The 16813-nt window shown below is 38.9% G+C and overlaps 1 protein-coding gene across 2 annotated transcripts; it reads left to right on the top strand.

Annotated features, from left to right (window-relative positions):
• The first annotated feature begins 7921 nt into the window (after positions 1–7921).
• Positions 7922–11975, top strand: LOC139195219 (probable serine/threonine-protein kinase PBL19). 2 transcript variants are annotated; one of them, XM_070820357.1, is made up of 4 exons: positions 7922–9061; positions 9424–9684; positions 10420–10542; positions 11236–11975. In XM_070820357.1, exons 1-4 carry the CDS (start codon positions 8711–8713, stop codon positions 11662–11664), a joined length of 1164 nt encoding a protein of 387 aa, XP_070676458.1. In that variant the 5' UTR covers positions 7922–8710; the 3' UTR covers positions 11665–11975. The 2 variants fall into 2 exon arrangements, with proteins under 2 accessions (XP_070676458.1, XP_070676459.1); XM_070820358.1 differs by having other exon boundaries at positions 8043–9291.
• Positions 11976–16813: the final 4838 nt, after the last annotated feature.

Genomic DNA, 16813 nt, shown 5'->3' with positions numbered 1-16813 from the left:
AATTATTAAAGCAGATTTGAAATTGGGTACTAGACAGAATATCCTGCAAAATTAACTTTGCACAGTAAACTAGTCATATAAGCTAGTCAATTAGTTACAAGTTAGTCAGTGATATAAAGTGCATTGGCAAGAACAAAACCTAACTGACCAATACGTTCAACTAATCAAAGTCTGAAATTGAATGTACAAAGAGATGGGTCCTACACCGATAGGACTCGAAGATGCCGATACGGGAGTGCCTTGATGCCGGGATTGTACGCCTCGATTCTAAGTCCTGAGGGGGGCGCAAAACAAAACATGAGTGGACCAAGTTGATATATAAGTAATACTAAAATAGTTAATCTTTAACGTACTAAGCCCCATGTTTAGTAAACTCATAGTATAATGAGTAAAAGGTTTTTCCGAAAACCCTAGCATGCCATAAAAACTTCATAAATCATATATTATATATAGTGTGCTTAGTAGTGGTATCATCCCCTACCCGAAGGCATATAGAACTCTTCCGACTGAAGCCATATAAATATCTTTTGCCCGTAGGCACTACAACCCCCGGCCAAAGCCAATATAAGTATCTTCCGCCCGTAGGCACTATAACCAATATAGAACTCTTCATTCGCCCGTACGCTCTTACAACACCCACCCGAAGGCATATAAGTATCAATCGCCCGTAGGCTCCTACAACACCCACTCGAAGGCATATATAAATATCAATCGCCCGTAGGCTCCTATAACACCCATTTGAAGGCTCCTATAAAATCAAAAAAAAAAGGGAGGGGATCACGGGTAAGAAGGAATAATTCGACAAAAATCCCCAAGTGGCTCCCACAAGGCACACTAAATAAGATCCATAAAGCAACCATTTTAAAAATATCTTCCAACTCAAGTGAAATTACCAAATTACCCTTCGTTCCAAAATCCGTAAAATTATTTCAGGATGGGTTGTTACATCATTAGTTAATCAAATGCAAATCTACGAATCAAATTTAGTTCACTACAAGTTATCTTAGTTAACAACAATTCAGTTCATTGCTCATAATATGCAGTGTAAACTTAGTCTATAACACATATCAAATAATAGATCATAGGATGGATGAAACATATGCAAGTAATTAAGATATGTGGACAAGCTTAAGAGACAAAGAATGCTAGAAGTTTTTGGCCGGAAAAACCCACCTCTAGGTTAAAAAACCGGGGACTCTCCACTGAGTCCAAAACACTAGTGTAAACAAGATTATTACAAAGACTACACAAGCTCAATTCCTAAATCCCTATCTATGGAGCAGTTTTACCTTTGTGCAACTTTGCCTTACACGAGATAAACTCCTTCGGTTTTTATGAAGTGGCAACTCCTCTTGAGCTCTTCACCTTATGGCACAGAAAATGTGTTGTCTCCAGTCTTCACAAAATGACAGCTTATTCTGAACTCTTCACCTTGTGGCACCGACACCAATACCAACAAATGCACATGATATCAAATGATGATAGTGTGCAATCTGGAATCAATGACTAGTCAGTTTCTTCAGTTAAACAGTTGAAACAGGAAACTGACCAGAATCTAAAAATGGGATCAGTTAAAAGATTTGAAACCTGAAGAACTTGACCACCAAATTAAAACAAAATCATGCAGACAATGCTACCCTAATATGCAGTGACTGGGTGTTTGATGCATGAACATACTTTCATGGCTAGGGTTTCAATGAAGAACACAAGAGGTAATTCAAAGCTAAAATCAATTCTTTTATGAAAATGTAAAATCCTAGCCAAAACAAATGAGCATATAAAACAAATTTAAGCAATTAATTTCAAAGATAGGTTTAGAAATATTCAATAAAGAACATTACCCATAAAATATGCTTGATGCTCCTAGGAGATCTGAGAGATGGAGATGAAAATAAAGCTCTCAAAAACTATTTCAATCTCAAACCCCAAAAACAAATAAACCCTAGATTAGCTTTTAAAGAGGGCTTGATATTCTGACAGAAAGAGGACCAGAAAAGCCATGTATCAAGTGCAAAATCAATTGGAAAGATCTAGGGTTGAAAATTTATTTTCGCAAAAAAATGTTAGATGGCCCATGTGGGCTGTCTTAATTTGCATGCCTAGACAACTGGATAACAGAAGAAATTTCTGACTAGACAACTGCACTAAACAAAAGGAATCTGGGAAAATAAGCTTGATATGCAAATGCAAATGTATCATTCAAACCTTTTGTAGTGTAGAAGGTTGGTGCTTTGACAAGTTCAATCCCAGTAGAAATCTTGACACACCCCGACCCGGAATGTCCACTTGGACTCCGAATCGAGCTGTGTTGGCCGACACCTGGAAGGTGACGAAGCCATCAAGTGTAGTGTGGTGGAATATGTGAATAAATTTAAACCTAAAAGTGCCTAAATACAAGAGTGAGCTGTGAGTGGGAATGAACCCATTTCACACGTGATGTACAGTAAGATTGGGTGAGAATTATAACATTGGGGGTAATTGTCTACACCAAGATTTACCAAGAATCCTCGTCAATATGAAAGTTGAGCTGCTAAAACCTGGAGGGGAGCAAAACAAGGGTGAGTAGGCCTAAAAATAAAGTTTTAATAAAAAAACCTTTTGAAAACGTTATAACCCCTCGCTATAAAACCTGTATAGTTTCCAGAAAATCATACTACGAATAAGTATGAAATCAAATGCAAATCAACAGTAATGCCATAAATATGCCAATCATAACATCTCAACAGTAGGATGATAAAATTAGGTGATCATCAATCTATACTAGCATACGAGTCAGAATCGCCTAATGCAACTTGTACGACTGGACTGATGCTCATCAATCTATGCTAGCACACAAGTCAGAGTTTCCTAATGCAACTTGTACGACAAGATGTCAGAGTTGCCTATTGCAACATGTACAACATGACTGGTTGTAATCATAATATACGTTCTAGTGTTATAATCATGTGAAGACTGACGCTATTCGTGGCCACATATGAGTCGGAGTTGCCTATTGTAACCTGTACGACAAGATGTCGGAGTTGCCTATTACAACTTGTACAACATGACTGGCACCTACTTGGATCCAAGGGGAGCATGCGGAGCAGATGTGAACATACATGTGAAAGACTGGCCCTGGCCTTGGCCTTGGGTGAGCATTAACACCGATGCAGCAAACGATGAGCATAAAACATAAATATAGTTATGCCATAATGGTTCGATAGTTCTAATCGACATAATATCATTCATAGCCGTAGGTATAATCATGGCATCAATAAACATACGCATACTTGTGCATCTTGTAGGATTTATGATCACTTTGTAATTTTTCGTTATTTCGCTAATTCTTATAAGCATTAGTCTAAGCTAGGCATACATAATAAATTCTCTTTCAATGTATCAATGGAAACTAAAAATTATGTATATACTATATAAAAGAAAAGACCCATTCACCTGAAGTCTGCGCTACAACTCCTTAGCACGAATATCGAGGCGTCACGAACAATTGTCGCCTAGAACAACTATCAAATCACGTCTCAGAATTCTTATCGATAGAACATGTAACTTACATAAAACACATCCCCAAGGACGTTTTAGAATGATTTGTAACCCATTGACCAAAAGTCAACCGTCGGTCAAAGGTCGACGGTAGGGTCCACAACACTACGTAACTTGATTCAGAAGATCTGCACCTCGGATTTCTGATCCGTAACTTCCCAAGAGTTTCAAAAAGCTTCTAGAACAACATCCTAAAGTTTCAAAATGATCCAACGATTGGATCTCTGCCAATCGCTAAAACTAAGTGGTAGCCAATGTTTAGATTTACAAACTTAGAAAACTCATTCGGGAAGATCCGTACGTCAGATTCCCAATCCATCAGTTGATAATATCCTTAAATATTATGTACTATTACGTATTAAAGTTTGGTGACAATCCAATGGTTGGATCGTCGAATCATATTATAGCCAAGTAGCGGCCCTTAACGGAAATATAACCAAACAATGGAATTTCGTCAATCAGATGTCTAATATGGAATCAGGGCACCAATTTTAGCCTAGGGAGGTCAGGTGGTGTCTCTGTCCACGCGCCGCTGCACGCGGCGGTCGGTCACCCCCAACTTGCCGAAAAATTCAACTATTTTAAAAAATTCTCAAATTTTATAGGAATGAAGATCTCAATGAGTAGAGCAAGTTTCATACATGTGGCCAAGTCCAATTTGGCTAGGAAAGGCCCCAAATAGTCCTTGAACCGCCAAATCCAATTTAAGTGTTCTTGATTCGTCAATCCGAAGCTCCGCCGCCTCCAAACTTGTTTGGGGTTTGTTCCTAGGCTTAAGGGAAGGCTAGTGGTGGTGGTGATCAAAGGAATTGCCTTCAGAAATGGCGGATCTCCGCCGATCTCCCCCCGGGGCGCCACCGATGCTATCCTTATGAAACCAAGATGAAAAACCTTCGGGTTTAGGGTGGCGTGGAGTTGGTTTTGGGTAGTGGGGACGGTCATTTCGCAGGGAAAATGGCTGAATCAGCGTCGGGGTGTCTGGGAACCGTGTCAGGTCGGTGGGGAGAAACCGGGTCAGAGAGATCCAGTACTACCTCACTCTCTCCTTTCCCCTTCTTTTTCTCCTCTCCCATTGGTCATCTCCTCACCTCCATCTTCTGGTTGGTCCATCCACCCTCATTTTCTCTCCACCAATTGGGCAGCAACCCCTTCTGCTTTCTCCCTTTTTTCCTCCGTCCATTACTCTCCCTTCCCTCATTTCTCACAAAATAATATTAAAATTATAAAATAATAATTATGAGAATTATATAAAATAATAAATAGTAATCTTTACAAAAGTACTTTTTGGATTTATAGTTCCGTAAAACCCCTATCGTAACTCAGGTTTCAATTCGGATTACGCTTATGCGATCGTGGTCAATCAATAATAACTCGTACACATCACGAAAGGTGGTCAACAAAAGTCAACAATCTAGCCTCTAGGGCATTTTCGTCAATTCATTCATTTAAAAATTAATAACAACATAAAATTAGGGATGAGTTGTCACAAATCCTAGATCAGCATTGTATCCTAACTCTAAAATTATGAGCATGTGTGGTAACATTTACAATTTTTGACAAGGGAAGCCAAACATTAAACTTGGTACTTAACAAGATTTTTATTCTCAAGTGATCTATAGAGCTTTGAATCTCGAAATTGGGGTAGTTTAGATAAGCAAATTTACGGCTCAACTTAGCTAAAAATAGTCAATTTAAGGAATTAAAGCTTCAAAGATGATGATTGTAGAAACTAACTGTAGTATTGTTACCTTATCATTTAATACTAGAAACTTCATGACACTTAATGTTGGTAAAGTCATTACTTAACGTCAATGACATAATAGATTTCTAATTTTTAAAACGTTAAATATTTATTTGGAATATTTTAAAATATTGAAACTAATTTAGAATTACCCCAATAAATTGAGTAGTTATCTGTACTTAATCCTGTACGTAATGTAATTACTCATAAAAAGAATATGATGGTTGGATATGGTGTTTAATTATTCCTATCAAAACCTAGCTCCAATATAAATTTATTAAAAAATCCAAAAGTTGTCTCAAATATATGGATTTTGACCTAGTAAACAACGTAAGAAAAACAATATAAAAAAAGGAAAACTAATGAAAAGGGCTTGAAAACTTTGAGTTTTAATGATAAGGACAAAATAAAGGGTAAAGTGAATAGTACCAGGATTGACTTTTTAGTGTAAAAATGTGGTTTTTCGTTAAAGTGAACAGTACCGGGAGCTTTTCGTTAAAGTTCCCTATAAAAAAACCCATATTTTTATTAATATAAAGGGAATAGTGGGGGTTCTAAATTATTACAATAATTTTAAAAAGAAGTTTGGAACCCGTGATACATTAGTGAAAACCGAACACCTTATCCATCAAGATATCAAACGACATGCAGAAAAACCATACTTTAAGTGTACATGAAAGTTTAAATGTTTATGTTGAGAGTAAGTTCAACATTGAATTCTTTTGTATAGGTTTAACTGTAGTTAATCTATTCTCTATATTGCTAATTAATTTTAAGGAAATTTTATTTGAACCCATATAACATCTTTCAACACCCAACTTACTATTTACACCCATATTAGTTTTAATTAAACTATTAATATCTCTTTAAACCTAAATTTACTACCTAAACTACCCTCACCAATTTGCTACCTAAACTACCCTCACAAACCCAATTCAATATGTAAATTGTATTTGCACCCATTTGAAAATTAACAAATCAAAATCAAAGCATTCTCTCCTTGTACGTTCTCTCATTTTCCAACAGTTGCTTTTGATTCCTTTATAGTGTTACTCTGGTAAATTTTAGGTTGCTTTGCACCAAATATATAGATTCACACTATTTCCATTAAGAAATAACTACTGGTAATCAAATACATCATTCATGGGGAAACGCATACTTGACATCTAATTGTATGGAGTAATCTGTAGTACCATGAAACAAAATAATAGGAGCTAAGAGAGAAGCATCATTTCGAACATTCTAGTCTTGAATAATAAGTTCTGGAGGAAAAAAGTTGCAAAGATTGTTCTTCTTCCATTATACTTTGAGAGGTTTTGAAGTCATAAAAATTAAATGCAATTCTGACTTTGTTTTTTTAACGAAAATTCAATTCTGACTAAAACTATGAAATTATAAGATATTATGTAGGGCCAACATTTTAGGAGACCAAGAAGTCTATACCCTAGAAGGATTTAATGATATATACCTCAACGGTGGAATTGATCCACTAAGGTTAAGCAAATTGTATCTGTTTGAAATCAGAAAACTTAGAAGTCAACTAAATACATGAGAAGCAATTCGAAGGAAGATAGAAAATCTAGTTAAGAGCAACTCTATTTGGTGAGAAAACTTCTTGTTCATTTGCATTGGATAGTCATTTTTTGTGTAAGAGAAAGAACCATGAACATAAACATAAAAACTGTAATGTTGATCAATTTTTAGTAACATGATTTGTATTAGGGTGCTGCCATTTTTTTTGTTAGGGTTTGATTAATAGGTGTGAGTTTATTGATAAATCTTATTTTTATTGTTAATTGCAGCTTGTACTTGATAATAATTATACAATAGGATAATATTGACATTTCATATTTAAAATTTAAGTTGGTTGTAGAAAGATATTATATAAGTTCAAATAAAATTTCCTTTAATTTTATATTACAATCTTAACTTACTTTATAGTATCAGAATAAGTTATTTTAGATATGAAAGCTCAATGGTCAAACAATCTAAACACCAAACGCCCGTAAATAGAACATTTTTATTCACTACCATATATATTTACTATACATCTAATTATTTTGACACTATAAAATTATGCATGATAAATAATTAAATGTATAAAAACCAAACCATATTTTATTGCGGTCAATAAAAATGCTGCCCAAAGTAAAAATTTTGTTATTATTTGCCCTCCGTCGTGAGTCATGACGCACGCAGGCTGACTACAATTGCTTGATGCATACGTAACGAGCAGGTCTGCTACCAACTGACAGCTGTCACAATAAAACCCCATCAGCATTACTGTTTCATATCCGCGCAGGACAGGAAGCAAACCACATCCACATGCGACTTCTGGACAAGATTAAACATTAATTAATTAAACCAAGACAACCTATTTCATACTTCGTAATTAAGTATCATTAATTAAGAATAATTAGTGGTCAAGTTACTGTTTCTGATGTTGGAAGTAAGAGGATTTTCTTCCAGTCTTAAATCTTTTTCTTTCATCTTTATTCTATTTAAACGGTTACGGTTAAATCAAGTTATTGTTTTGTGATAATTTTTTAATAGCAAAAAAAAAAAAAGACAAAAAATAATCTGAAAGAAGAGTGAGGGAAGAAGATGATAATAATAGAGGAGATAATCCTTATCCGTTGTGCCGAGTTGAGTTGAATTAAACCAAGAAAATTAGAGGGGAGTCCAAAAGTCAAGGGGTCGTACAAGAACACGGTATTCTTTCCGAGTGCCGCATACTATTGACCGCAATGGGAATGGAGGGAACGAGGAGGGAACGGGAAACAAACACACAACCTTCAATCTCTTGCGCGTTGGTACTTGGTACTTGGTACTTGGTAGTTGAAAAGTAATCTGGCCCTGTTTTAGTCCTGTCCGGCTGTCCCCTTCATCCTTCCTTCTTTCTCCGTCGTTGGTACAGTTTTCGTTTCGAACACGTCCCTCTCTCTCTCTCTCTCTCTCTCTCTCTCTCTAAAACTAGGATATTTGAGACCCACAATTGATTCATTCTCACAACTTTCTCTTTTGATTTCTATCCATCCACACCTTTCAATTCAAATTCTGATTTGAGTTTCTATCGTTTTCCAATTTCCAACTGGGTTTTCTTTTATTTGCTTCATTTCCTACGATTTCCCATCTGGGTCTCCACACTTCAATTCTCCCGTTTCTTTGACCTTTCTTTCTACTAGTCTCCCCTCCCGTCTTCTTCTCCAACTCTCTCTCTCTCTCTCTCTCTCTCTCTCTCTCTCTCTCTCTATATATATATATATACATACACATATATATAATTTTTTTATATATATATTCCAATTGGGTGTTCTCTTTCTTCTTTCAATGAATCCAAGTTACCACTTTTACAACTCCACATATCCCATTTGATTTGAGCTCTTGAGGCCGCTGATTTTGTTTAGACCTTGCAACAGAAGGAATAAAGAAATGAGGTGTTTCTTTTATTTCAAGGAAAAATGCAAGAGCAAAAGAGAAGGATCACAATCCGCTCCAGAATTGAGAAACAGAAGCAATCCGGTTTTGGATCGCACAACGAAATCTTCGAGTTCAGTGCCATCTCCGAAGAGCATACCAGAATTGTACAGAGAAAAGGAGCACAATTTGAGAGTTTTCTCCCTCCAAGAGCTGCGGGAAGCAACAAATGGTTTCAACAGGTTGCTTAAGCTCGGGGAAGGAGGTTTTGGGAGTGTTTATAAAGGAACAATCAGGCCTGCCGATGGAGAAAGGGGTAGTCCGATTTTGGTTGCCATCAAGAAGTTAAACCCTCAGAGTTTACAGGTTCTAAAAATATTTTCCTTAATTAAATATAATTTTCTTCAAAATTTTCCACTCCAATTGATTGTGATGGTTTGCATTGCATTTCATTGAATGGTATGATATGTGATCTTTATATTGCACTTCCATCCCGTGTTCGAAACTCCCCTCCCCTTATTTTAACTCCGGCTGAACAATTTTATCTGACGCTGCCAATCCCAAGTCCGTATAAAGGACGAGGGCGAGTGCGTCAGGTAGTCGACAGTCGACACTTTGCTTAACAAGGCTCTTTCTGGTTATCATATTTTTCGCACGTTACATTTAACAGCCTTTTATATTTCTCTCACATTTTGTTTAACTTCTGGTTATGAACTTTTCTCAAACAGGGTCATAAAGAATGGCTTGCGGAAGTTCAATTTCTTGGCGTCGTAGAGCACCCAAATCTGGTAAAACTTTTAGGTTACTGTTCTGTAGATGGAGAAAGAAGGATACAACGGTTGTTGGTGTATGAATTTGTGCCTAATAGAAGCTTAGAAGACCATCTTTTCAACAGGGCTTTGCCCACATTGCCTTGGATAACAAGATTACAGATTATGCTTGGTGCTGCTCAAGGATTGGCTTATCTGCACATGGGACTCGAAGTCCAGGTCCATATACATTCTCTTCGTTTTATCTGATTTGACTATAACTTCGACATTGTTTGGACATAGGGTTCCTCTTTGTCAACTTTTTGGTTTCGACTATGTTAATTTAATCGATCAGGGATTTGGACTGTGTTTTGATGTTCCAATTATTTGATGTTAAGCGATATTTTTTGTTTCTTCTTCTTTTCTACTTACAAGCTGTTGTCTCTGCTTCCGAAACTTAAAAAAGGGTATGTGCCACTCCTGTGATTGCCACAAGTTTGGTAGAGTTATAGAAAATATGAAACTAGTCCTTGTAAATTAAAACCAATAAATGTGCTGTTAGATTCAAGTTGTTTTAGAGGAAATGAAAATGACCATCGCTATAAAAATGTGTCGAAAACATGTAGTGTGGACTATTGCTGTTAAATGAAAACCAAGAAAATTTACTGCTAGATTTGAGTCGTTTCAGGGGAAACAAAAAAGTGTCACCACTAGAAAGTGTGCAGATGTTTTCTATTCTTTGATGATGGTGGTGTTACGGTGTTACAGAGGTAAGTTCAGCTTCACTTGTAAGCTTGAAGAAATAAAAATCCTCGTCTTCTGATTTTACTTGTGGCAATCCAAATGCTGCAGAATTTGTGTGTAGATTCATAGGATACACTTGCTGACCGGTCACACGGTGATTTTGTACTTTTTAGAAGATAAGTTCTTATTCATATATGTATTGAACCACGCTGTATTGCATTATATGGACAGGTAATATTTCGAGATTTCAAATCCTCAAATGTGCTATTGGATGAAGAATTTAGGCCAAAGCTCTCAGACTTCGGGCTTGCTAGAGAAGGACCAACGGATGACCGTAGTCATGTATCAACCTCGGTAAGTAGAGTAGTCATAGACAATTTATTCGTGTGTGCTTCCCTTTTTGTGTAAAATGGGGGGCTAGAGTCCCAAAACTGACCCTCTTAATTCTGGGCCATGCTATACCAGCTACATATATAGTGGCATATTTATAGGTTGCATTAGCAGCTTATCCTGTCACTCGTATGACATATAAGGTCAAAAACATCGCTAGTTCCACCCAAGTTAGCCGTCTCAGTACATTTCATAGTATAGTCCCAGTTTTTTTCAAGACGTGACACAAGTTATTTGCACCTTAGTTTCATTTGAATTTTGGTCTTGAACTTACTGATGGAATTCTCTTGTGCCTCGTTTGGAACATCAGACAGGATTGGGACTGGTCCATTCTAGTCTCATGGGGACCGACCCCTGTAGAGGGGACTTGTTGTCTATGATTATATTCGACAGGCATTCAATTTGGTAGTCTAGTCCCATTATTATTAAGTTCACACATGCGACGTGACTGTGTCCGTCCATTTTAAATGAATTCCCCCTCTACAGTCCCATTGTCCACACGCTGTCTTGGTTTCCCCTTCAAAGGTTGGCCAAATCTTCTTTGAAGTGCGCTGTGTGCTCTAAAGAAACATTGGGATTTGCTGTTGAAATTTAATTGTCTGTATCTGTTCAAGATTTATCACTTATGCATATTGTATTTGATATTGTATCCATCAGGTGGTGGGGACTTACGGATACGCAGCCCCAGAATATATTGAAACGGGCCATCTCTCAACTAGTAGTGACTTGTGGAGTTTTGGTGTGGTGCTGTACGAGATCCTAACAGGCAGGCGTGTCTTAGACAAGAACCGCCCTACAGCAGAACAGAAGCTTCTTTACTGGGTTAGACAGTTCCCTGCTGACAGTAAAAGGTTCAGCATGATAATAGATCCCCTACTGAGAGACCAGTACTCTCTTACTGCAGCTCGGAATGTTGCCAAGTTGGCCGATAGCTGTCTGAACAAGAACGCAAAGGAACGGCCAACAATGAGTCAGGTGGTAGAGGTGTTGGAGCAAGCTCTACAAGATTCACAAGGGAGCACCAGTTCTTCAAAGACAAGTTCTGAGGCATCTACGTCCAAATCGGCGAAGCGGAGACCCAAGTAGGATTGATATAAAGAGAGTGCACTATATATAAATACCAGTGGTGTGTCGTGACTAAGTTCTCTATAAATATTCTCTACAGATTCAAATGGTTGCATATTATAACATTCTTTTTCAGGGACTTCCAGGTACAAGTCTCAAATTCATCATCCTTAGGTATCGAATCCGGAAACTATGTAAATCTCTTAGGTCCTGATGCACATTATTGCTATAAGAGAACAAACGTTATTTTTTTTTCCTATTGTAATAATTTGGATGGAGGAAGGCAATTAAACAAGGACAGACACAGTAGATTGGTCTGTAATTCCGTTCAATCTCCATTCCGATACCTAGCCCTTTTTCTTTCCTCGGTTTTGTTTCTTCAGAAAAAAGTGTGCGGAAGTCATTTCTGATTATAAAATGCATGTCAAACCAAGAAGTAAAACACAAGCATCTTTCAAGTCTCCTCATCATATTTTCTTGTACGCTGCTGCTGCTGCTGCTGCTGTTGTGGCATAAATCCAATCTCCTGTATCAGTTGGGAATTTGAAAAGAATCCCGGCCCTAGACTGGTTACTAATAGTTTAAAACATTTATCTGAAGTGAACCGAAAAAACCGCCAAGATGAAACCTTAATTAAACACTAGTTACTAATAAAAATGCCAAAAATAAAATGATTAGCCCAATGACCACGAAATTTACAGCGTATACGTACACGCATACAAGATGAAATATCCAAATTTCAACTCATTTGAAAAACAAATGTGTCAGTCATATCATGTCATACTTTAGTCAGAATAGGTAAAGGGTTTGGAAAAACTTTTGTGCATATATGTGTCAACGGATAAATTCACCATAAAATAATTCTTTAATGTATGCTTTTTATTTTTGGTGTGTAAAGAAAGTTTAGGAAATGTAATTTATCATATAGCTTTTGTGTCGGACAACCAGGGAGCATAACAAATAAATATTATGGCGATGATTAAATTGGAGATAAATAGCCATTAAAAATAACATGTACATTGAGCAATTGTGATTATCCTTTATGTGTGCACGACTCCATGTTATTATTGGTGAGAGAAAATAGCACTCAACAAACACAGTAAAATGTGTGCTTAATGATTAATCCTGAACTTATAGTAACTGTAAGTGTGCATGATATTTAAACAAGTCACCAAAGATGATCATATGTCTCCCCTAATTAACCTGATGAGGCCGTACCTTCCCTTGAGTCAATTTATGCAATGGTACATATTCATGATATCAACACAACACTAGCAAACATGCTTATATATGATATCCACAACAACAACAACAACAACAACAACAAAGCCTTTTCCCATTAAGTGGGGTCGGCTATATGAATCCTAGAACGCCATTGCGCTCGGTTTTGTGTCATGCCCTCCGTTAGATCCAAGTACTCTAAGTCTTTTCTTAGAGTCTCTTCCAAAGTTTTCCTAGGTCTTCCTCTACCCCTTCGGCCCTGAACCTCTGTCCCGTAGTCACATCTTCGAACCGGAGCGTCAGTCGGCCTTCTTTGCACATGTCCAAATCACCAGAGCCGATTTTCTCTCATCTTTCCTACAATTTCGGCTACTCCTACTTTACCTCGGATATCCTCATTCCCAATCTTATCCTTTCTCGTGTGCCCACACATCCCACGAAGCATCCTCATCTCCGCTACACCCATTTTGTGTACGTGTTGATGCTTCCCACCCAACATTCTCTGCCATACAACATCGCTGGCCTTATTGCCGTCCTATAAAATTTTTCCTTGAGCTTCAGTGGCCTACGACGGTCACACAACCCGCCGGATGCACTCTTTCCATCCAGCTCGTATTCTATGGTTGAGATCTCCATCTAATTCTCCGTTCTCTTGCAAGATAGATCCTAGGTAACGAAAACGGTCGCTTTTTGTGATCTTCGCTAGATTGCTCCGGTCATTAGTGTGGATAAGTATATAAATGGATAGAGATAGGAAAGCAAACACAAGATGTACGTGGTTCACCCAGATTGGCTACGTCCACGGAATAGAAGAGTTCTCATTAATTGTGAAGGGTTTACACAAGTACATAGGTTCAAGCTCTCCTTTAGTGAGTACGAGTGAATGATTTAGTACAAATGACATTAGGAAATATTGTGGGAGAATGATCTCGTAATCACGAAACTTCTAAGTATCGGAGTGTGGTGTCGTCTTGACTTGCCTTATCTGTCTCATAGGTAGATGTGGCATCTTCTCTGGAAGTACTCTTCCTCCATCCAGGGGTGGTATCTTTAACTGGTGGAGATGCACAAGGTAATGTATCAATTTCACTTGAAGCTTACTTGTAGTTTCAGGCTTGGTCAAGCGCGATACAAACCATGTAGTAGGAGTCCCCCAAGTCGCCGAGCTAGGGGGTCTGCTGAAAGAGGTGACAGACAAGGTAAGCAATCAGAGCTCCGACTGATTGTTCACCTTCTCCCCATCTTGCAGCAGCATGAAGGATAAAGAGAAGAAAAATGAGAAGAGATGATATGAGATACTTTTGCTTTTGAAGAAGTAACTTTCCACAGGCTTATTCTTGAACTGAGCTGGAGGGTTTTCTGGTTTCCTCCAGAGTATAAGGCCGACTGAAGAATTTGAGGGTCAAAACAAGTCCATCAAATCTAGAGTACGTTCCACCCTGCTGATATGGGATACTTTTGCTTTTGACAGAGTAATGGATGTATCGGCACGTGTGCTGTTACGCTTGTCTCCACATGCTTCCTTGTATCCTTCGCACTTGCCCTATCTGTTCCTCAAGCAGATGCGGAATCTTCCCTGGAAACATAAGATGATGAAGATGAGTACTCGAGAGCAATGCCAGGTAAGTAATCAGGTAAGGGGTTCCAGGCAGTCAGTTCCTGGCTGGAAGCTTGATTCCAAGTGCTGACTGATTGCTCTCTTTCTCCTTGTCTTGCAGGTAAAAACAAGGCCAAAAGAAAAAATAGGGAAAAAGCATGATATGGGATACTCTTGCTTTTAACCCTGATGATATGAGATATTCTTGCTCTAGTATAGCTTGTTTGCAGAGGTATTATCGGGGGGAAAGAAAGCTGAATATTTCGAAAGGCTTTGTTGGGAGTGCCCTCTCAGATATGATGAAGGGTTGAGCATTTTTGCAGGTCTGCCTGTCCGTTGGGGATGGAGGTCGACATATATAGGAGTCTCCCTAACAACAAGTAGTAATGCTATTCCTTTACCCTGCTTGGTCATAGCACGGTAGTGGGAGCTGCCAGTTTCACATGTTTTAACTCTGTCAGAGCACTTTGAAAAAGTGGTCTGTGGTATCTGGCTCTCGAGATTCGGAGAACGATGCCTCTTCGATTTTTGAGAAAGCAATCATGCTGGGGGTCTGACTCTCGAGATTCGGAGAGCAGTGTCTCTTCGATTTTTGAGGAAGTAATCATGTTGGGAGTCTGGCTCTCGAGATTCGGAAGGCGGTGCCTCTTCGATTTTGGAGCAAGCAATCTTGTTGGGAGTGTTGTCTCGAATGTGAGTAAAGGTTGGACATGTTTGCTAGTCTACCTTGCCACGAAGCACAAAGGTTGACACACAGGGACTTTCCAATTATCCAGCAATGGTACTGTTCCTTTACCCTCTCTTCGATTTTGAGAAAGTAGTCATGTTGGGAGTCTGGCTCTCGAGATTCGGAGGACGGTGCCTCTTCGATTTTGGAGCAAGCAATCTTGTTGGGACTGTTTTCTCGAATGTGAGTAAAGGTTGGGCATGTTTGCTAGTCTACCTTGCCACGAAGCACAGAGGTTGACACACAGGGACTTTCCAATTATCCAGCAGTGGTACTGTTCCTTTACCCTTGTGGGTAATAATATGGTAGCTAGACCTTCAAAATTTATGTGTCTAAACTTTGTTAGTGCTGTTTCTTTGCTATTCTTTTACCTTTCTTGGTCAGAGCGATGTAGTGGGAGCTGCAAGCTTCACGTGCTCAACTTTGGCAGAGAACTTTGGCAAAGTGATCTGTGGTACCCATGAGTTATTGTTGCGTGTGGGAAGTGGGTGATTGAACAGTAAGATTCATGTGCTTTCTACTTCACCAGAAGTCTTCGACAGAATGCCCATAATTTCTGCAAAGCTGAGTGTGCGTGTGACAGGTGCTGACAAGGCTAGAAAAGTAGATGCCTCTTCGATTTCTGAGATCGGCCCTCGTGGTCTCTGAGCAGCCCAGCTTTTGAGAAAGCGAGCGCCTCTTCGATTGATTCGGAGAACGGTGCCTCACCGATTTTTGAGAAAGCAATCATGCTGGGGGTCTGGCTCTCGAGATTCGGGGAGCAGTGTCTCTTCGATTTTTGAGAAAGTAATCATGTTGGGAGAGTGGCTCTCGAGATTCGGAGGGCGGTGCCTCTTCGATTTTGGAGCAAGCAATCTTGTTGGGAGTGTTTTCTCGAATGTGAGTAAAGGTTGGGCATGTTTGCTAGTCTACCTTGCCACGAAGCACAGAGGTTGACACACAGGGACTTTCCAATTATCTAGCAATGGTACTGTTCCTTTACCCTCTCTTCGATTTTTAAGAAAGTAGTCATGTTGGGAGTCTGGCTCTTTAGATTCGGAGGACGGTGCCTCTTCGATTTTGGAGCAAGCAATCTTATTGGGAGTGTTTTCTCGAATGTGAGTAAAGGTTGGGCATGTTTGCTAGTCTACCTTGCCACGAAGCACAGAGGTTGACATACATGGACTTTCCAATTATCCAGCAGTGGTACTGTTCCTTTACCCTTGTGGGTAATAATATGGTAGCTAGACCTTCAAAATTTATGGGTCTAAACTTTGTTAGTGCTGTTTCTTTGCTATTCTTTTACCCTTCTTGGTCAGAGCGATGTAGTGGGAGCTGCAAGCTTCACGTGCTCAACTTTGGCAGAGAACTTTGGCAAAGTTATCTGTGGTACCCATGAGCTATTGTTGCGTGTGGGAAGTGGGTGATTGAATAGTAAGATTCCTGTGTTTTCTACTTCCCCAGAAGTCTTTGACAGAATGCCCATAATTTCCGCAAAGCTGAGTGTGCGTGTGACAGGTGCTGACAAGGCTGGGAAAGTAGGTGCCTCTTCGATTTCTGAGATCGGCCCTCGTGGTCTCTAGGGAGCCCAGTTTTTGAGAAAGCGAGCGCCTCTTCGATTTCTGAGATCGGCCTTCGTGGTCTTT

This window comes from Malus domestica, chromosome 04, assembly GCF_042453785.1.
Source record: "Malus domestica chromosome 04, GDT2T_hap1".
Classification (NCBI taxonomy): Eukaryota; Viridiplantae; Streptophyta; class Magnoliopsida; order Rosales; family Rosaceae; genus Malus; species Malus domestica.
This window is presented reverse-complemented; position numbering and strand designations above follow the sequence as displayed.

Excerpts from the sequence above, each read along its gene's own strand:
- LOC139195219 (XM_070820357.1), top strand. The coding sequence starts at position 8,711 with ATGAGGTGTTTCTTTTATTTCAAGGAAAAATGCAAGAGCAAAAGAGAA. Across the intron at positions 9,685-10,419 it reads ACATGGGACTCGAAGTCCAG|GTAATATTTCGAGATTTCAA; the intron begins GTCCATATACAT and ends TTATATGGACAG. Across the intron at positions 10,543-11,235 it reads GTAGTCATGTATCAACCTCG|GTGGTGGGGACTTACGGATA; the intron begins GTAAGTAGAGTA and ends TGTATCCATCAG.